The 21971-nt window shown below is 44.3% G+C and overlaps 1 protein-coding gene across 4 annotated transcripts; it reads right to left on the minus strand.

Moving 5' to 3' along the window:
* Window positions 1-10988: 10988 nt before the first annotated feature.
* LOC103698454 (FT-interacting protein 7-like) lies at window positions 10989-14573 on the minus strand. 4 transcript variants are annotated; one of them, XM_088715769.1, is made up of 3 exons: window positions 14307-14532; window positions 13527-13728; window positions 10989-13438 (listed from the first exon to the last, which is right to left on the minus strand). In XM_088715769.1, exon 3 carries the CDS (start codon window positions 13427-13429, stop codon window positions 11108-11110), a length of 2322 nt encoding a protein of 773 aa, XP_088571895.1. In that variant the 5' UTR covers window positions 13430-13438; window positions 13527-13728; window positions 14307-14532; the 3' UTR covers window positions 10989-11107. The 4 variants fall into 4 exon arrangements, with proteins under 4 accessions (XP_088571895.1, XP_088571896.1, XP_088571894.1 ...); XM_088715770.1 differs by having other exon boundaries at window positions 10989-13441; XM_088715768.1 differs by lacking the exon at window positions 13527-13728 and having other exon boundaries at window positions 10989-13441; window positions 14307-14573.
* Window positions 14574-21971: the final 7398 nt, after the last annotated feature.

The following is a 21971-nucleotide window of genomic DNA, read 5'->3' on the forward strand; positions in this document are numbered from 1 at the left end:
TCGAGTATCTCCGAACACCCAGCACAGAGGAACCTGAACCAACCATGTGCATCGGCTTCAAGCCAAGCTGGATCGACGGGTTCGTCCGCTATCTCCAGGATGGGATCCTCCCTCACGACGAGCTGGAGGCCCGCCGGATCAAGCGTCAAGCTTTCCGATACGTCCTATATGAAAACAAGCTCTATCGTCGGTCATTTACTTCTCCTCTCCTTAGATGTCTCCGCCCCTCGGAGGCGGACTATGCCCTCCGAGAGGTCCATGAAGGGATTTGTGAAAACCATCTGGGAGGCCGGGCACTAGCCCATAAGATCCTGCGGCAAGGATACTTTTGGCCCACGCTTCAGAAAGACACAACGGACTTCGTCCGGAAGTGCGACCGGTGTTAACGGAACGCTAACATCCAGCGCCGACCTTCGGCCCCGCTGACCTCAATTATCGCCCCCTGGCCATTCGCCCAGTGGGAAATTGATATTCTGGGGCCCTTCCCCCTAGCCACCGGGCAAAGAAAATTTCTGGTCGTCTCCATCGACTACTTCACCAAGTGGGTCGAAGCTGAACCCGTGGCTCGGATCACCGAGCAAAAAATGCGGGACTTCGTTTGGAAGTCCATAAAATGCAGATTTGGACTCCCCTGTATCCTCATATCAGATAACGGCCGCCAGTTCGACAACGTCCGCTTCAGGGAATTTTGCTCCGAACTCGGCATCGACCACCGCTTTACCTCGGTCGCTCATCCGCAGACAAACAGAGAAACTGAGGTAACTAACCGTACCATTTTGCAGGGGCTCAAGGCTAGGCTTGACCGGTCCAAAGGACAGTGGGTTGAGGACCTGTACAACGTCCTCTGGGCTTACCGGACTACGTTCTGACTACCCACCGGTGAGACCCCTTTCAACCTGGCATACGGCACGGAGGCCGTTATCCCGCTGGAAATCGGCCTCCCCTCCTCAAGGGTGGAGCACTACGACGCCGACTCCAACCCTTCCCGGCTCAGGAATAACTTAGACCTCGTCGAAGAAACGCGAGAGGTCGCCCGAGTCCGCATGGCAAAGTACCAGCAGAAAACGGCCCAGTACTACAACTCCAGAGTCAAGCCCAAGCTCTTCAAAGTGGGGGACCTCGTCCTCAGGAAAGCCGAAGCTTCTCAGCCCACCGAGCAAGGAAAGCTCACCCCGAACTGGGAAGGACCGTATCAAATCGCTCGAGTGCAACGACCCGGGGCGTACAAGTTGAAATCTCTTAAGAGAACCCTTATCCCGCGAAGCTGGAATTCTGAGAATCTACGGATGTATTATCAATAAAACCCCAAGGGGTTCCGAACGATCAGAAACATGGATCCTGTCTCCTCTTTATAATAATTTGCCTCCTCGCAACAATTCTGATCATGTCTTCCCTAATATTGGGTCGTTTGTGATCCTCAAATACCCCGACTAGGGTCAGGATGCCCCGTGCGTCGACCGTAGAGTCTCAAACTCCTTCGACCTCGGAAAGCGCCACCAGGTTGACGATGAGCCCAAGCTCCCTCGGCCCCATATTCGAGACCCCGACTAAGTTCGGGATGCCCCGAGGGTCGACCGTAGAGTCTCAAACTCCCTCGACCTCGGGAAGCGTCGCAGGTCGACAGAGCGTTCCCAAACCCCTCGACCTGGCGCACGATTCCTCGACCAAGGTCAAGATGCCCCGAGGATCGACCGTAGAGTCCCAAACTCCCTCGACATCGAAAAGCGTCGCAGGTCGACAGAGCGTTCCCAAACCCCTCGACCTGGCGCACGATTCCTCGACCAAGGTCGAGATGCCCCGAGGGTCAACCGTAGAGTCCCAAACTCCCTCGACCTCGGGAAGCATCGCAGGTCGACAGAGCGTTCCCAAACCCCTCGACCTGGCGCACGATTCCTTGACCAAGGTCGAGATGCCCCGAGGGTCGACCGTAGAGTCTCAAACTCCCTCGACCTCGGGAAGCGTCGCAGGTCGACAGAGCGTTCCCAAACCCCTCGACCTGGCGTACGATTCCTCGACCAAGGTCGAGATACCCCGGGGGTCGACCGTAGAGTCCCAAACTCCCTCGACCTCGAGAAGCATCACGGGTCGAGAGTGCAGCCCCAGACCCCTCGATCTCGTGTATGATTCCTCAACTAAGTTTGAGATGCCCCGAGTGTCGACCGTAGAGATCCAAACTCCCTCGACCTCGGAAAGCGACTCCAGGTTGATAGCAAACCCAAGCTCCCTCGACCTTGCGCTCAATACCCCGACCAAGGTCGAGATGCCCCGTGAGTTGACCGTAGAGTTCCAAACTCCCTCGACCTCGGGAGATACTGCCAGGCTGACGACGGGCTCACGCCCCCCTCCTCAATCCGAGGAAACCGGGGACAATGCCTTAACAGTCCTCCGGGACATTCAACAGCAACAACGGAGCAACGCTCGCGAAGGCTTTCAACAACGGCAATACCCCCTGGCTCAATTGGTATGTCCGAAATAGACCCCAAGCTAAAGGATGATTCCGAAGGCCAGCCAGGAGACAAGGTGATCTACTCCACTACGAAGCGCGCAATCTCGGAGGTGCAAGAGGTACATCCTACTTGACATCCACCTTGTTATATTCATCTACCTATCTATTGCCAACAAAATCCCGATTGAGATCGGGACCTCATCCCGGCCAAGGCCGGGTCGCCCCTACAAGTCGATCCAAGAACGAGGTCCCACCGACCTCGTGCGCGCTTCCTCTACCGGTGGCCCCCATGACAACTCATGCAAACTTTTTTTGATAAGGGCCTAATTCGGCCCCCATACGTTGGGACATCGAGGTCGACCTGTGAAGATGACTTCGATCACGGGCGTGCTGATCGAGATCAAGAGGGCCGAGGTACCCTTTAAAGGTTTCGACTCCGCTTGCCAGAACCTCGGCAGAGCCCGAGGGCAATAACCATGAAAGCCCCGATGACAGTTCGACTATTGGCTCATGCTCCCCTTCTAGGAACGGCCCTAACATTTTTTCGGACCTACGCTCCAAAAAGCCAGACTCAAAAGCTTGGCCAAATACCCCGATAGCGACCTATGCAAGTCTAACAAGGCCCCTCTCAGGGGTCTGAGGCCCGTGCCTAGTGCTTCAGAAATCCAAAAACCAAACCTAGCAACCTATGTGAGCTTCAAGTCCAAGCTCCAAGACTTGGTGAAGTTTCCTAGGATCCAAGTCCAGCCCCCCCCCCAATTAGCGTAATCGGAACTTGGGCACTTAAACAAGTTAGGGGAAAGAAAAGCAAAACACGGCCGAGAAACAGGTTTTCATTGACAAGCAGCCCAAAGGCTAGAATACAAAGTCGAAGGTCGGTAAAACAATAGGTTGAAATACCGGCCTTGCTCACAACAGAAGAAAATAAAAGGAAAAAATAAGCGGGGAATGGCAAAAGAGAACCTTTTCATTAATAAAGCGCCGGAAGGCTAAATACAAAAGTAGAGGTCGGCCGTTCAACAAATTTGAAAACCGACCTCGTCTATAATAAAGGGAAGATAAAAGTCTAAGTCCTAAGGGGCGACGGCTGCGTCGGCGTCACCCTCGGGGTCATCTATGGCAATGACCTGAGGGCCTTCGGCGGACACGGGCTCGGGGTCTGCGCCAGGGACCTCGGCGGGCGCCTCGGAAGCGTCCTTGGTGACTGCACGAGGGAGAGCCTCCGTCACCGCCGGCGCGGCTGCGTCCGCCTCGGCCTCGGCAGATTCCTCCTCGGGCGCAAGCGCGACAGGGACGTCGTCGTCGGAGTCGACGCCCAACCTCATCCTCGGACGAATCGTTGAGAGATCGAGCTGAGGGCAGAACCGAGCCATCTGCCTCCGAAAGTTGTCGAAGCCACGGAGGAACCCATCCACGGTCTCCTCCTCTAGCATGTCGCGGAATTCGTCCGAGTCCTTGAAGAAGTCCACGGCATGCTCAGCTCGCTCGAGAGCCCTCCTTTCCCGGGCATCAAGTTGCTTGATCTTTAGGCGCAAGACCCCGTCCTCGTATTTGAGGCCCGCGACCTCGGACTGAGCCTCCGCCAGACGCGCCTCCGAAGCGCGCAGGGCCGACTTGGCCAGGGAATGAGCAGCCCTTTCCTCCTCGAGCTCCTCAACGATGGCCAGTCGCCCAGCCTCCATCGCTTCCCTCCGCGCCTCGACCTCAGCCAGCGCGGCCTCCAGCTCGGCGACCCTCTTCTTGGCCGGCTCCAACTGCCGGCTCAGTCGCCGAGTCTCCTCCTGACATCCCTGGGCGATAAATACCAGGGTGTCGACCTCGTGAACATGCTGCAAAAAATTAAGAAAAAGCAATCGTAAGTAAAGGATATATATACACTAGTCGTCGAAGGAAAATTAAGAGAATGGCTTACCCGAACAGTATTGCAGTAAGTACTGTCGACAATTTCTTCCAACGACAAGTTCTGGAACTCGGCCCGGTCCGCCGGAAGCATGGCGCGCCGAAACACCGCGCGCGCAACGTCGGCGTCATGAAAGGCCGAGCTCCCCTCGATGAGTGGGGACCCCGGCTCGCCCGACTCTCCCCCTGGGCCCCGCGAAGAGCTTGGCCCGCCCGAACTTGGAACCTCGGGGCCCCTGCTCGGCCCGGGCTCTGAGCGCTGCAGCTGGATGGCCGTCTGCCCCTCCCGCTGGGAGACAGGGGCAGGGCAGGGTGGGGCCGCCAAGTCGGACATCCTCGCGGAGCTCGAGCCCGCGTCCCCGGCGGCCGACGCTCGCCCTCGAACGGCTGCCGAGGTCCCCGCCTCCGGGCCTCTTATCCCGGCAGGGGTAGAAGTGGCGGCCAACCTGGACTTCTTCCGGGGCTGAGGAATAGCCCCGCCGGCCTCGGGCTCTCGCCTCTTCAACCGAGAGAAGAGGGATGTGTTGCTGGTCGGCATGTGAGGAATGTCTGAAACAAAGAAACCCTTTTGAGTGTTAGACCAACGTCAAAAGAACAAGAGGAAAAAACGGATAAAGCAAAGACGAAGCAATGCGACTACTCTTACCCTCGGGATGCGCCGAACTCAAGCCAATGCTCGCCAAGGCGCCCTCACTTAGGAGCTCGGTCAGGTTAAACCCCTTTCCGAGGCCCCGCAAAGCGTCAAGAACCCTCTGGTCCCTCCCCGAGGGCTCGGAGAGCCTGTTAAGGGCCTTCAACCGGGGGTGCCCCCACCTTGGGTCAAACCCCCATGGCACCTCGGACGCAAGAAAGAAAAACTTCCCCTTCCACTCATGAATAGAGGAAGGGGCACCCTGGAAAAGCGACATACCATCCCGAAGGCGAAGTATAGCCACCCTCCATCCGCCGGATTTATCTTCAGCAAGAAACACCGGCGGAAAACGCTCACCGAAGTCGGGATCCCATGCGCCAGACAAAGGGACAAAAACCCGACTATGGTCCTCCACGAGTTCGGAGCGAGCTGTGCTGGGACGAGTTGGTACTCCACCAGCAAGCTGTTCACAAACTCATGTAAGGAGAACCGCAAGCCGGCCCAGAGCGTTTCACGATGAATCGCGATCCGACCTGGGGGCGGCCGCGTCACCCTATCCTCCGACCCTGCGGTTTCGAGACGAAACCCGGGCTGGAAAAAGAACCGGGAGCGGATTAACTCCAGCTCCTCCCCCGACAGACTAGACCCGACCTCCTCTGGACCAAAACCTATTTTGGAGAAAACCGAAGTAACCTAAAGACAAAAGAGATGGAAAAAGGAGGAAGAAGGAGAACCCCCTAGCTAACACAAGGAAGAAACCTACGGGGGAGTCGCCGGAAATTGCTCCGAGCACCGCCGGCGAGATTCTGCTGAGAAAGAAGACGAAGGTAGAAATGGCAAAAAAGAGGAGGCAACCGAACAAGACTCCTCCTAGGGCTGGTTTGGGGGGTTTATATAGACCCCCCTAACGGCCCAGATCGGCGGGTTCGGTTTCCACCCCCCGTCTGGATTACGCCACGTGTCGGCCTCGGAAGCCAAAGTGCCGCATTCATGCCGGACCGATGCCTCGGGCACAGAACCGAGGCGCTGTCCCATCGAATCTCGCGGCCTCATCATGGACTTGCTATACCAGATCACCTCGAAAGGCGAGCGAGTCCAGCCCCCGCTCCCCTCATTAAAGGAGCCCCGGGACGCGCAGAGCGCCGACATAATGGCAGCCTCCCGAATCCCCGTTCGGCCGATATGAGATTAAATGCGTCCGACCTCGAGTAATTGGCTTAATCCTCGATCCCGGACTATCAGGTCGGCTTTAAATCCCACACGGCTGATCTAACGTCCGACCTCAAGGCGTCCGGTTCGATAAACGTCCTCCACCCAAACCGCACCACGTGTCTGCCTTGAAGATCGAGACAGCGTACTTATTCAAGAAGGACGCCTCGAATATGGAATCAAGACGCCGCCCCACCAGGTCCCAAGACTCCATCATAAGCTCACCATACGAGACGACAGCGAAGGGTCGAGAGGCGCAACCCCCCGCCTCCCTTCTGTTATAAACGCCTCGGGACGTGTGAGGGCGCCAGCGTAGTTCGACTCTCCTCAATCTCAGTTACCATAATAAAGACTTCTACTTCCCGCGTCCGAGCTCGCAAGCGGCTCGAACTCGGAAGTCAGGGGGTAGTGTTGGGGGAGCGCACCTTACCCCCCCAAGTGCATGAAAACCCTGCCATCAGAGGACCGATGAAGGCCGACCTCGGACGGCCGAGCTCGGTGCCCGGCCCCGGAACTTCCGACCCGAAGAGCTCCCGGCCTCGGAAGTCCGCCCTCGCCGCCCACCTGCCGCGGTTGCATCCTGCCGAAGTCTGGTCAAGGGCCATTCCCTGCCACCGCCTCCAGCGTTTAATGCGCATGACCTCTGCAAACCCCCGACTCACTCAACAATTAATGCATGTCTCCGACTCACTCAACAATTAATGCATGTCTCTGACTCACTCAACAATCAATGCGCATGGCTCCTGTTATCTACGGATCCTTAGTCCTCCACGGCAAGTCGGCTCGGCAGTGTTCGGTCAGTCGTGACAACTCTCTGATTCCAGGCTCACCCCCGACATCGAAGCATTAATTCACCTGATCGCGCGCCGACTCAAACGACGTGCTAAGTCATACGGCGACCTCGCCCCATCACATCACAGGTAACCCGACCCCCCTATAAAGAGGAACCCCTCCTCCTCAATGGGGGGTGGGACTCAGAGAAAAAAGGAAGCAGAACGCTTCTCCCCTCTTCCTCTCTCCCAAATTTAAGCCCCCTTTAACTTAAGCATCGGAGGGTCGGCGCCGGAAACCCCGGCCACCGGCTTCTTGCAGGTTTCCCCCTCCACGGAGGACGCCGCTCGCCGGAATTCGCCGAAGCTCCACCTCCTCAGCCGACGGCCGCCCCCGGGTCCAATTTCCAGCAACACATACAATTTGCTACAACTACCACCTTTTGAGCCCACCAAAAGCCTTCGAAATTATTTTCTTTAATTCTAAAGGTAGAAAGTAAAACATTTTGAGACACAAGCTTATAGACAAATATTTAGTGTAAGAAAAGGCAAAAAATTCATAAACGTCAGACGAATAAGAGCGAGAGGGTGATGTACGTAGAAATCAACTAAAAAGTAAGGATAGTGAGGCTCCAGTTATTCAAATGTTTCTCGATACATGAAACAAAAAGGAAAAGATAAAGATTATATGTAAAAGAAGAAAAAAAAGGAAGACCAACTAGTGCCTTTTAACATGCATGGATAACAGTCTAATTATTCATCCACGTAACCGGGCTTCTTAAATTACTTAATAATATTGTTTCTATCATCTTGTTTGTTAGCATAAACTTATCTTTAATCATTGTTTTTTAGAAAGTATTATGTTCTAATATTTGAAGCTTAGCTTCTGGTGAGGCTTATCAGGTTGAGCTTGGTGTTGTTTAAGCTTGGTCCTCAGAGCAAATCAAGTTTGGGCTTGGTTTAATTACCAAACCGAGTCCAAGCGGGGTTCTTAACAAGCAAAATCTATTTTCACAAAAAAGCTTTGTTTATTTCAGCTCCACTTGAACCTTTCATACAGGACAATTTTGCAATCAAATCATCAAATTCATGGTTGAATCTAAGCATTCAGAGATATCACCCACCACCATTTATTTAGACGGATCACATGAATGCGAGCTTGAAGTCACCATTCATTCATACAGGTCGCCCAAATGGGAGGTTGGAGCCATTTGACTAATGCAAAAGCAACATTTACAACATCTCCCTTTCTCCCGATATTCTTAACGAAATCAATAATTTCCTTTTAGATCATGGTTGTCTTTCAGAAATGAAAATCAGAAATTATTTTTTCATTCTCCAAATATTCGTTGTTTGGTATCATCAGAAGTGACTAATCATATATTTTCAAAAAATCGAAATGATCAATTATGAATTGTATGTTTGGATAAGTCTAGCTTGTAAAACTTCTTAAATATAGCTTCTTTGGAAGTAATATATATATATATATATATATATATATATATATATATATATATACACACATTAGAAAAATGCACAATTGGTATAATAAGTCAAAATACAATGTGATTGCTAATTTTGATAATATAATAATTGTACATTATACATATATTATATGATAAAATTATAATGATATATTAAAATTATCATAACAAATTATTAATATATTATAAATAAGATGATATAAAATAATTAATAATTAAAATGATTCTGATGAACATTATTATCATTTATCTTGGATTAGGCTGAAAATTATATAGAAATCAGGCTTGTTGGCTCATCTATCTTGGATTGAGTTGCCTAAAAGTCTGTCCAAACCCAGCTTTTGGGCTGCATGATGAAAAAAAGATCTATCAAAATCTTTATTTTCTTCCTACAAGATTTCGGTTGGATGGTGTTTAGTTGTACGGGACCATGCTTAAATAGATGGCCTAATTTATGAATTCTACAGGATTTTCAACCTGGTCTTGTGGGAATATCCAAATAGACTCTGAACTATGAGATAAACCCATCTATAGAAATTAATGACCGGCCTGACCCAACTGACTTTATTTCCATTCTGAAAATGCCCATTAACCTTATCCGAGCAAGCCAATCTAATATGAGAGTAGGCCTAGATCTATACCTTTAATTGTAGATTAAACCTATCGCGGTCCAATTCCTACCTGACTTGGTTCGTAGCAACATCAAGATTTATGGGTATTAGACGAATCATTTCACCTCAGCTCTGTTTCCAGGATGGCGTTATCCTGTTTTCATGGCTCGCTAGAATGATTAATAGGGTACACTTAAGTTCTACCATGCACCTTGTTTGCTTTCTATTGGAGCAACTATCCTTGCTACAATTTAGAAGCATAAATATGTTCCTTCAGATATCAGGTCTATTGGCCCACCAACCTAGTATCTTCTAAAGACCCACTGAGTTGAGTTTGGGTGTGTTTAAGCTAGGTCGCTGGAGCAACTCTAGTTAAGGTTCAAGAGTATGTTATACAGTCCCTGCTTGAAAGAGCTGTTGATAGTAAAGTTTTTGGAAGTAGAACTTTTGAAAATAAAACTTTCTAAAATAGAGTTTTTATAAAAAGTTGTTTGATGTTTAGTAACTATATTTCTAAAGTGTTGTGATACTTTAACATGTGTTTGGTAAACAAATTGAGAAAATACTTTGGTATAACAAAATAACTATAAAAATCATTGCATAGTATTATATAATAGAACATAATAAAATATATTATATATTAATATATAAATATATGATATGATATAATATTACTATAATATAATATTATATTATTATAATATAGTAATATAATATTATATACTATAGGATAATAATTTAATATAATATTAAATAATTTAACATAGCATATCGATGTATTATGATATAATATAACATAATATTATATTTATAGTATAATACAATAACAAAAATATAAAATATTATAATTATTAGTATAAATTAATTTTTTATAATATAACATAATATTAAATTATTTAATATAATATATTAATGTATTATAATATAATATAATATTATATTATATTTATAATATAATATAATAATAAAAATATAAAATATTATAATTATTAGTGTAAATTAATTTTTTATTCTTCTGGAGATTTTTAAAATTATAAAAAAAATATTTTGTATAATTATTATATTTTATTATGGATATTTTGATAAAAAAAATTCGACAGAGCTTAAAAGTACTTTTTAATTTTTTCTAAAAATCTATTTTTAGTTTTCTGAAAAAACTAAAACAGCTTTTCAAAATTTTTACTATTTTTATTTTATTTATAAGTGCTTTTAGTATGAACCTTAAACCTCAACTACCGCTTTCACGTTTATGCGTGCAACCAGAGACTATAAGCAACCAGCTTTCTGGCACGACCCTAGATACTCTGGATCCATGGAGATTAAGGATGGTTACAGCGACCCTTTTTCTCACTTGGTTCTCCAGCACATGGAGAAAGAGACAAAACTAGGAAAAGAGAGATGTGGCATCCCAAGCTTTTCCAGAGCCCCATCATAAGACCACCAAGCAAAGGCATCCCACTTTTCTGATTTGGCATGGCCTGGTGACAACCATTAATGAAGTGGGAACTCCTGCAAATTCTATGTTATAAGCTATCAAGACAAAGATCCGGGTCCCAATAGAAAACAAAGATAATTCAGAGTTCCAAGTGGTTATACGAGATGACACAGCCAAACTATCTTCAATTATCTATATGCTAAACATAAAGAAAGCGGCCTGCTCTGCACAACACAGCATTAAAAAACTTCAAGCTGGCAATGGAAAGGAACTAGAATAGCAAAGAGCATCTACTTTACTTTGTCAAATAGCTATTGGAGGTTTGAGAATGGTCATCTAAAAAGTTTGGATCAGCACCATCAAGATCAAAGCATTTCAAATATCAACTCTTGTCTTTCTTGGTGGATGATCATCACTGTTAAGTCTATGTTCACATAGATTCAGAAAATAGGCACAATGAAGGAAGATAGTAACACATCAAAACGATGAACTAAGAAATAACATGACAAGGAAAGCTACAGCTAAATGATACCAGCATACAAAGGCTATGATTATTACATGAGAACTGAAGGGTCTGGCCAGACTCACCAGTACAGTTGTTACAAACAACAAGAGATGACTCTCACAACAAGCTATCAGTTCTAGCGGGCAACCTTCTGAAGAAGTTAAGCGGCACAGAAGGAAGCCTGTGACGGAACCTCGGGTGCCTCAGCACGTATAATCCTGTAAGGAGAGCCACAACACGAAATGGGGTAACATAGAGCACAATGGCAGCAATGAAACAGAAGATCACAAACAGGGCAGTCGCTCTTGGGTCTCGCCAGCTCAACAGGGACTGCATCCTCTCCCCCTGGGTGGCAAGGTCACCAACCACAGTTTGCACCCTCCCTGCAACACTTCTTAGTCGATCATACCTCATTCTCACTATATCAGGGGGGCGACTCGTCGGAAATGTATCAGATTCCTCATCTAACTCATCAGGGTGGGCATTGTCTGCATGCGATAGCCGGGTGTCCATGTGAGGAGGCTGCCTTGGCCTCCATCGATAATACCATACTCCAATCAAGAACAGGTAGAGGAATATCGTCGGAAGTATCAGTTCTGGATATAAGACCAATATGACAAAGAGAACATGGATTAGTACCGTCGTCAAAGGGTTCTTCCAGTTGCAAATCTGATTGAACCATCTTCCAACTGCAATTAAACCACTCAACACGCCCATGATTCTGAAGAAGTTAGCTTTGCTCCTTCGCATACTCCACATGTGCGAACCTACATCCAGCATATACTCTACCACCTCCTTCCTCAATGGAGGCTCTGCACGGCTCAACCTCATTGAGACTATCTGAGTAGCTTGGTGCCTCAAGTTATCCAGCTGGATAACAGTCAATGGATGGAGGTAATGCATCTTCGGTAGCAATGGCTGGGAATACATATGCATCATATTAAGCAGAGAGGAACATGTGAATCGGACAGCCAGCTGAACTTCCCCCATCTTCTTCACTCCTGTGTTAAGCAAAACTAGAAGAGGGTACGAATGGGTGTAAACTCGATCTGTTTCAAGAGTTGAAAGCCGTATTCTGACCTTCCCAATTCTATTATCTTTTGTAACGCCGGCCTTGTCTCCTTGTATGTGGCTGTTATCAAACACCCCAACAGTAATAACAGTACATGGATCGTATACCTCCCAAGTGTATTGCTCGTTCCACTTTGGAGTAAAACTATCTATGATAGTCCTTGTACGGACCCATTTCTGCCCATATTTAGCAACACAATAAGCATCGGTAGTTCCTCGTCCATCCTTGGTCTTCATTGGCATCAATCCCTGAGCAGACAAAATACCCAGCTCCAGTATACCAATGCTTGGCTTCCATAGTTGTTTTGCAGTAGGCCTAAGATCACTGCTATAATGTGTTGACTCATCCAAAACATGGTACCCGCCATCTAAACATATTCTTAAATGAATCCGACTAGCAAATTTTGCCTCCTTCTTCTGCTCCCCCTCCACAATCACATGCTTCTCGAGATTGTACCACCTAGAATTCACTGCCCTATAGTCCAGCCTCCTTTCCACACTCTGCAGCTGAATAACAGCCTTCCCCAACACCTCATCCTTGTTAGGTCCAACCCTCTCTTCCACACTAAGAACCAAGTGTTCCTCAAATGGTTCTGCGGCTACAAACATCAAGTCCTCGTTCCACAAAGGATTAGCGCTCCTGCTCTGTGCAATCCTGGTTCTGAGAGCTTGATTTCCAATCGTAGCTTTAACAAAGACCTCAGCGTACCCAGCCTTTTCACTGAGTTGCAGGTCCTGTGCTTCGATAACATTAACTCTTAAGTACCAAAGCTTTGGAGAGAGGTATACCTTGGACTTTATATTCGCAAGTCCGTCACCCGGAACAGATGCAGCATCAGAATGCCAGGCGTCTGGAAATGCCTCATCTGCCTGGGTTCCCATCCACACAGCTAACATCAGTTCTCCCTTGACCTTTTCCCCTTTGCGATCTTCCAGCCGATACCACTGAGGTGCCAATGGACTGTCTGGTGGAACGCGTTTTGGAACCTCATTGAGATCAAACATAACCATTCCCATGTAGTCATCTTTCACGGCATCCTTGTCCTTGACCGCAATCTCAACTGTGGAAGCTTGGATCCGGTCCTTCGAGAAGGCAAATACCTGGTTCCATTCAGGGTTTGTCTTCCTCTCAAAGTAGCGGGTCGTGCCTTTGTAATTCCCAAGCTTCACCTCGACATAAGGATCACAGCTCCCAGTCACATCCTTGGGAGGGAGGTCTTTGGCTTTAACAACACGAACATAGAGATACTGCATCTGCTCGACGAGGTCATAGGTACTGGTAAGCTTGTCACCGGCAATACCTCCACCGCCAAGGTGGGGAGATGTCGCCTTTAAGGAGTAGTCTTCCTGTGAGAGAGGCCTCTGCATCTTCCCAAGCTACTGAGACAGAAACGGAGTTAGAAGACTGGCAACAAATAATGAGAACTTTGAAAATTTGACAACACAAATTTAAATGGCTAAAAACCTTAAGAGACCAAGATTCAAATCCACATAGCTGTTCAAAATCTGCAGCAGAGTTTTGGATTTTGAACAATCTTAACAGAACCCAGAGAAATCTCCCTGGTCCAGAGGAAGTCCACCACAGAGGAACTCGTGCAACGGTCGAAAAACTTCAAAAGGTAGTTTTCTGGCCAGCGTGAAGAAGAAAAGCGGTTGCTTCCAAGTCCCTAGAATTTCGAAACATGCGGGTACCAAAATGCAAAGGCTAAAATGGATCTCAGAAATTAGAACACCAAAACCCAGTTCCAGGAAAAATCTCCAGAAACCAAGTAACACACATAAGGAAAAAAATAAAACACAATCATCTTTCCCTCATACATTTTCTCAAAACTCATCGACAAGAAGGAAAACACCGAATTTTGACTCTGCTGAGACCAAAACGAATGCGATCAACCCATAACTTCAAACCCCATGCAATTTCTTCAGAAATATGGAAAGCCAGTAACAAACAAACGCAGTCCACCCGCAAATCCCACTAATTCCATGAATCCCTAGGACCTTACCATTGAAAACACGAGAAAAGTCAAAAAAAGACACTTTCTAAAGATTTTTTTTAGTGCAAACCTAACAGTGAAAAAGAGAAACATCATGACACGGCACTGGAAAAAGAAAAACAAAGCACTGAGAAAAGGTCCCCGCAACTTAAAAGATCCAAACCCTAGCCATGGAAAAAGCCCCAGTTTTTTGAATTATCCGATAGAAATGGGATGAAAAAGAGGAGAGGAGGAGGATGAAGGCATCAGACCTTAATCTATAGCCGCTGTGTAGAAGAGGAAAGGAAAGCAATGCCACAAGAAACCCTAGCTCTTGAATCCGCAATGCTCCAGAACGTTCGTCGCCATTTTCTAGCGAAATCTCCCTCTCTCCCTATCTCTCGAAGAAACAACTCAGATCTGAATCCAATGCAGGGGTGGGAGAAACGAGGGAGGGAGAAGAGCGCTTTAGAGCCCAGCCTCTTCGTTCTCTGTTCCTTTTTTTTTTCTCTCTCCCGCTGCTTTAGAAATTTTACCGCAGGGGACCCGAGGCGAACGTGGGCGGACCGCTGTCTGGCGGTTCGCACGTGCGATGGCCGTTTCATCGCCACGGAGCGCGAACTCCTGAGCTTTTTTCTTTTTCTTTTTCCTGATTGCGGGTTTTTGGCTTCTCTCCTCATCGGCGCATCGTCGCGGTTGGTGTTCCGAAGGTACATGGAGTAGACGGTTGCGATCGAACATCGTGGCTGGGTCAATCTCGGCAAGATACCGCGCCCACGCTTAATTCACCAACTCCACGTGGCAGTCAAAGGTTAGCGACGTACACCGGAAGATGAGTGATGAAACTTATCTCAACCCATAGATCCTCGTAAAGATACGTGATGGCCACACTTTTTTTTTGTTAATGTGGCATCCAGCTGTCCTTCTGTCGGACAATATGAGGAAAGTGGATCCGTAATTAAAGATTTCAGACCAACCAACTTAATACTCTATTAACGACCATTGTTTTCCTTGAAACAATTAGCCCCAATAATTGATATTCCCACGCCGCCCTTTGGCATGCATAACGCCATAACTTCGGCTGCAATGAACGGGAACAAAGAAAGTCCATGGGTGAAAATATCGACAAACCTTCCGTTTCCCGAAAAAGTCTTTGGATCACGACAGATGAGACACGTGTCACGTGCTTGCCGCCGGTGCAGGCTTTTTCCTTCAGATCTGTCCCTGTCCGTGTCGGCATTATGGCATTAGCATCATCGCCACGGTCCTAGGATTCTTGTCCGTTGTGCCCAAGACAGTCGACTGCTTCATTTGTCACGATCGAAATACCAGATGGACATCTCGACCGTTCTTTTGGTGATCCCGATCGTTCGATCCGTGGATTTTTTTTTTTCGTTGCCATCTCCTCCTCTCCTCTGCTCTCCCTCTCTTCTTCCACGTTTCTTACGTTGCTGTCCTGGCCGTCTGATGCTACGGACTCCTTTTGAGCCTTTTTAGGTGCGCTGCTAATTTCTTGGGAAAATGGCTACGTGTTGTACGCAATTACGCATTGGCACTCGGTAAGAGTTAGGTACGCGGTGAAGCTGGTTGGTGGGAGAATGAGGGTTGATTAGCGTGGTGATTCGATTTATTTTTTTGTTTACAATAATATTTTTTTACTAAAACAAATGACTCAAATATTTTTAGTAATGGATGACTTATATATTTTTAAGCATGGATATATTCAAAAAAAATTAAAAAATAATAAATCACAGTGCGCTTTAGACAACTTCTTCTCACTAGTTTATAGGGCCTCTAGAGTAGGCAACCACATGTGAGATTATCTAATCCACGGCTCTATTGAAAAGTGATGTTTCCACGTACCGTGGTCCGAATGTTCTAAAGCAAGTGGCATCCAACCACATTGCTTGTGCCTCTAGATCCAGCCTGCCGAGTTATCCTCAAACAGAACTCCGCCAGTCCATAGAATACATTGGGTTTAACATAGACCAGCTCAAGCTGTTTTCAACTCCGCCTCCTGAAGTTCGAGCCTCTAATGGCGAAATCAAAACCACCTCTCCTGCCACCGTCTAGCACGCATCTGTCGAAAGTAGCTTTAAAAAGGTTCGAAAATGGAGGCTCTCAAATGAAGAACACCATTTGTGTAGTTGCAAAAGTAGATGCAGAGCCGACGCCCCAAGGGGATTCAAATTATTCACCGCCTAGTGAAGAAATGGAACTTCTTTTTGCCCCTCCCTGAAGGATTTTGTGGCACCCGGTTGCCGTGCTAGATAACAATAGGATCCTTATTATTTGCCTCGTCAAGGAAGATTTTGAGTGATCCACGTGCTCTTCTTGTGTGCTTGCGGGTACGTTTGGGTTGTCCTTCTCGGCTAGAGCTCTCGTTTGCTTGTCTAAGTTTTGTTTTTTTTTAGCTACTCTCTGGTAGGTAGTAGGAACTGCAGATATTATGGGATCAGCCACGCCATAATTGTCAATTGTCTTGAAGTTATGTAGGTCTTGATCAATTGCTTCCTAGAATTTTTAAAATTATGGAAATGTTTATTGAATTTGTCCTAGAGAACAATCTCTGAATCTCATCCATACAATACGAAGATTGGATTAGGAAAATCAGATCGATAAGATATCCAAAAGGACAACTATCATGCTGGAATGGGATGAAAAAAGTTGAATTGCCCTGAAATCGGTCCCTAATTTTAACATTAGAGATAAGCATGCAACGGGAGCCGATGTAGCAAAATTTGTATATATGACAACCATAATTATAAACATCAAGCTTTATTCAAAATTTTTGAATTGGCTTTCCTAGTCGCCTAACCTGGTTTGGCCAACCATTCCAAATAAGAAATATTATGGATGTTATTATAAGCTTTTTCCATGCAAGTACATTCTCACAATTTTGTCCATGTTATCCATGGTCTTCTCCTATATTTCCAATCTTGATAAAAAAGCTGAAATGATAGTCCTTGAATTTCCACAGATTTTCGCTACGGATGAATCTCTTTTGGCGGCACCGAGCAAGTTGTAAGCCCAGAAAGAAAAGATAGGTCGGTATTAAATTCACATCCAAGTGTTAAAAAGCATGTTAATTTATGATGAATTCTCTAATTATCATATCATGATAAAAAGAATCCATCAACCTCGACTATGTGTAAGGATCTTATTTTTTTTTAAAAAAAAATCATATAAGATTATCAAATATTGAGAAATTTTTTAACATCAAGATACCGGTAAATTAGCTTTCAACCTCATCTAATTAATACAGATAAGTGGTGGCTTTTCATACAAACTATCTTTTTTATATATTTTAATCTTCTAATACTTTTAATGTATCTCACTTTCTAAATATCCATGTAGCTTTGGTAGTAGGAATGGAAGTGGGTCAAGCCGGGCTAGGCCATGCCCCTATCCGAAGCTAGCCTGATTTTTTTTTCGAGCTTCGGGCAGAGCCTACGCCTAAATTTTTTTGGATAATGCAAGCCCGAGCGTAGCCCAAACCTAATTAGGCCAGCTCGAATTACCCATTTGGGACAAAAATAGATCTGGCCTAAACCCGATTGAAGTTTAATATTTTATATTATTGCTTCACAAGAAAATGAACTAGTTAAAAATTGGGTTCTCTTCTATAACAGATGTATATGATATATGATACATTATTCTCAGATAAATTTATTTTAATTTGTCTTTCACTTTCTCATTATTTTTTCTAAATAACAACATACAAAGACAAATTGATTCTGAATTTGGATTTCGTTTCAAGCCTTATTTGGGTATGGGCCAGGCCTAGACCGGGGCAATGACATATCCTAGCCCTCCTGAAAAATAAATGGGCTCTACATTTAAGCCCAAACTTGGCGTAAAGTCGGCCTAGCCTGAGCCCATTTCAAGCCCTATTTTGGGGGTGAAGAATCCTTAACCTATTTTATTGTTCCCACTCCAAAGGTGCACGCACACAAAGGAAAAAGAACTTGACCCCTTTTAAACACACACTTTTCATGCACTTTTATTACTTGGTTTTGCAATTAGAGGGTAATGTATTACGTGATTGGAGCGAAGAGTGAATTTTATTGGGAGTCAACAGTTGCCACCATGATTCTCTAAAATCTTCCCATCAATAGATAACACCAATCCTTAAAGCTTAGGCAACTAACTTGGAAGTATTTCTTGTAATTCTAGGTTAGTTTAGGAGGTTTCAAATTCTCATTGTAATCCTAAGTTAATTGCAATCCTAAATTAGCTTAGGAGGTTCCAAATTCTTGTTGTAATCCTTATCTTTCTAGATTCGGCAATTTGTGTACAGGTATTCACACAAATGAATGAACTTTGGTTGTTCATTTTCTCTCAATATTAGTGTTCATATTTCTTCCATACGGTATTAGAGCCTCTTGTTCATATAGTATCGGAGCCTCTTGCTTAAACAAGCACCAATCCTAAAGTTTCCTATCTAATTATATCAGCCAACATCTCTCATCGTGTCCTAGTTAACTCACCATCAAATATGTCCAATTTGATTTCCATCAATCCTAGTGCTCAGCTTCCCCTAAAACTTCCTAACTCAAAGTTTCCAACTTGGAATGCCTAATTCAATTCTATCCTAATCGGTTATGATCCAATGTGTTATGTTGATGGCTCCTATCCTTATCCACCAAAAACTATCTCAATAGATGGCAAAGAAATTCCTTTAAATATCTACAACTTTAAATATGAATATTGAGCATTCATGAATTACACTGGACTAAGATCATTCTAGAAGGGAACTCTGTTGCTGTAAAATGGATATCATATGTTTACTTGGTCAGCCCACATCATCTTCAATATATAAGTCAAGCCATATCCGAGCTACATTATTATGAGGTGCATCATGCATTCAGAAAGGCAAACTTTCCTGCAAACTGGTTTGCTGGAAGATACAAATTTGGATCTCATTGGAAACCTTCTTTTCCTCCAGATTCTGCTCATTTGATTCAATTTAACACTTTGAGTTGTACATATATTCACTCTATGTAGTTTATTTTCTCAAGGTCTTCGACCTCTTAGTTTATCAAAAGAAAATATACAAACATTGAGCACAATGATCATGTTTGATTTAGATGTTTAATTGACTAATGACCCCACCATTATTTGCAAGAAAGTTAATATCCTAATTGGCGTTTGGGGAAAGGCATCCTATCTTATCTCATTGCATCTTTTTCTAATCTCCACCTCTATTGGATGAAGTAGGCCGCTAATATTTTACTTAATATCGTAATTGGCATTTCTGGAAAGACATCCTATCTTATCTCATTGCATCTTTCTCTAATCTCCACCTCTATTGGATGAAGTAGGCCGCTAATATTTTACTCCGTATGTTAGAATCTATTGATTGATTGATTATGTCAAACTTAGTTGGCCTTACTAAACTTCACCTTGATTGATTTGTGATTGATTGTGCTAAACTTAGTCGACCTTATTAAACTTTATCTTGATTGATTTGTGATTGATTGCGTCAAACTTAATCAGCCTTACCAAACTTTGTCAGCCTCCTAGTCTATATAAAGACTGCTCCTGTATATTATAATAGACGGGCAGAAGTACAATTCTCTTCTCTCTTTCTTTTTTTTAACATGGTATCAGAGCCACCAATCACGTAATCTGCTGTCGTCCTCTCTTTCGCTTTTCTGTGGTCGTCGTCATCGCTAACAAATTCTCTATTTCTCCTGCCTCGTTTGAGGGGGGGTTGCCGAAGCTTCGGCCTCGGTGGCTTTTAAAGCCTCTTTTTTCTCGTCGAGATTCTAATAAAATTCTAGCTTCTTTTTTTGTTCTTTTCCTCTTTAATTATTTTTTATCTTTTTAATATTTTTTTTGACTTTCGATCGAAAGGTGACACTGCCGGCCCACTTGGATCCTCAAGGCTATAGTATTTTTTACTCTAAAAAAAATAAACCCCAGCAACAGCGCGTCAAACCGTACATCAGAAGCTTGGCAGGTGAAAGTTAAACACATTTACATAAGCACAAATTTTGGATCACTTACGGGTTCCTCCTTTTGGTTCAATTCACTAGTCGAGGAACGGATTTCACCAATGAAAATCTACTATTTTCCACAACCTAAATGCCCAAGACACTTGCAAAGAATCTCTTAACCACACTTCCTTCAAAATGAAGCCTTACACACACACATATATATATAGCTTCAATGCATAACTGTCAATAGACAGTTTCAAGGCTGGAGGATATCTATGGAAAGACATCTCTTTTGGACATGAATTAAAAAACATGTCTCTTGGTTAACCGGTTTGGTTGAACCATCATGGGTGGACCGAATCCATTTCTTTCCAACATCTCCCACTCACACATGATGGTTTCAACAGTGTGAGTTTTAACTATTACGAACAAGTCTTTTCTCTGCGATTTTCATATATGCAAATAGGTCATGCGACCAGCATACCAAAAATAATAATAACAAGCTCCCACTACCATACATCTATTAGAAATATATAGTAGTTCAGTAGAGTAAGTATGCAGTATCCCAGAACATTTAAGTCACATTTCAAGTACCTCATGATCTCACTTTTAACTTATCACATTACTTATTTTCTATTTTGTATTCATAATCATGCTTCAACACGTAGTCAAGATGATTGGTCGACCATCGAATATAACAAAGAAATAAGACACAAAATGATCTTTCTTCCTATCTCGAATCTCTTAATTGTAGTTCAATTGCTTTTCCAGATATATCCTAATAAACCGAATCAATCATGATTGCAGGTAACATTCCAGGATAACATACACTGAACTAAATCTCAAAAAACAGTAAAAATAATAAGGATACTAACAAAGGTAATTATAGCCTCCGGGCTCACACAATGAGAGAGAAGAGAACAATTCTCTCGTTACCCTTATTGTTCGAATTATGCACATGTGGTATGAAGCACATGTTATGGTATTTTTCTTCTTTCCCATGGAGCGTATGTTGATTTTCATTATATAAAATACCATGCAGATGATAGTTCAGACACACCTAGTGTCCAACTTGAGTTCAACACTCTACTTTCTTTCTCATTATTACTATAGAGCTCACATCTGGCATTTAAAATAGACAAGGTGAGTTGTGGGTTTACTCACCTTCGACCACAAAATATTAAATAGTGACCTCATCCTGATTTACTATCAAGGTGACACTAGTTTTAAGCTTGAGCTCATAAAAACATTAAGCTTAAAATTGTCTCATCTCTATCAACCACAAGTTATAGAGGCGATTACCCGTGTGAGAAGGCCAATCTAATTTCTGTCCAACATACATTTCATTAAACGAACTAATCATATGCACTAAGCATTAACGCATATATATATATATATATATATATATATATATATATATATATATATATATATATATATATATATGCATATGTGTGTGTTTAAAAACATAAGAACTTGGCATTAATATAAATATATACACGTGAACCCCAAATGAGAAATTAAAATATCTTATTATTCAAATCATTAAGTACATCAAAGTCTACGAAGACCTAAAGATTTCACATGTCTCATAAATACATCTGTAGGAATAGGTTTAGTAAATAGATTTGCGATCATTTGATTCGTAGATATGTACTGTATGTTCACTTCCTTTTGTGCAACCATATCTCTCACAAAGTTATACTTTGTAACAATATGTTTGGTCTTTTCTTAACTAGAGGTTGATTTTCTTTCATCTAATTCACCTCCCCAATCAGCCTCAGTGTAGCCTTTAAGATGCATATCATTTCCTTGATAACATAACGAATAATCTGCAGTACCTTTTAGATATCTCAATATTCTTTTGACCGCTTTCCAATGGTCATGGCCAAGGTGTGATTGATATCTGCTTACCATCCAACTGCAAAGCAGATATATAGTCTTATACACATTTGTTGCCCAAGAAGACAACCCAAGAGGGGGGGGGGTGAATTG

This window comes from Phoenix dactylifera, chromosome 2 (assembly GCF_051530095.1).
Source record: "Phoenix dactylifera cultivar Ajwa chromosome 2, Ajwa_hap1_PhDact_Kaust_v1.1, whole genome shotgun sequence".
In the NCBI taxonomy this organism is placed as follows: domain Eukaryota; kingdom Viridiplantae; phylum Streptophyta; class Magnoliopsida; order Arecales; family Arecaceae; genus Phoenix; species Phoenix dactylifera.

What these genes read in the sequence shown, in the direction of transcription:
- LOC103698454 (XM_088715768.1), bottom strand. Translation starts at nt 13,429, where the DNA reads ATGCAGAGGCCTCTCTCACAGGAAGACTACTCCTTAAAGGCGACATCT.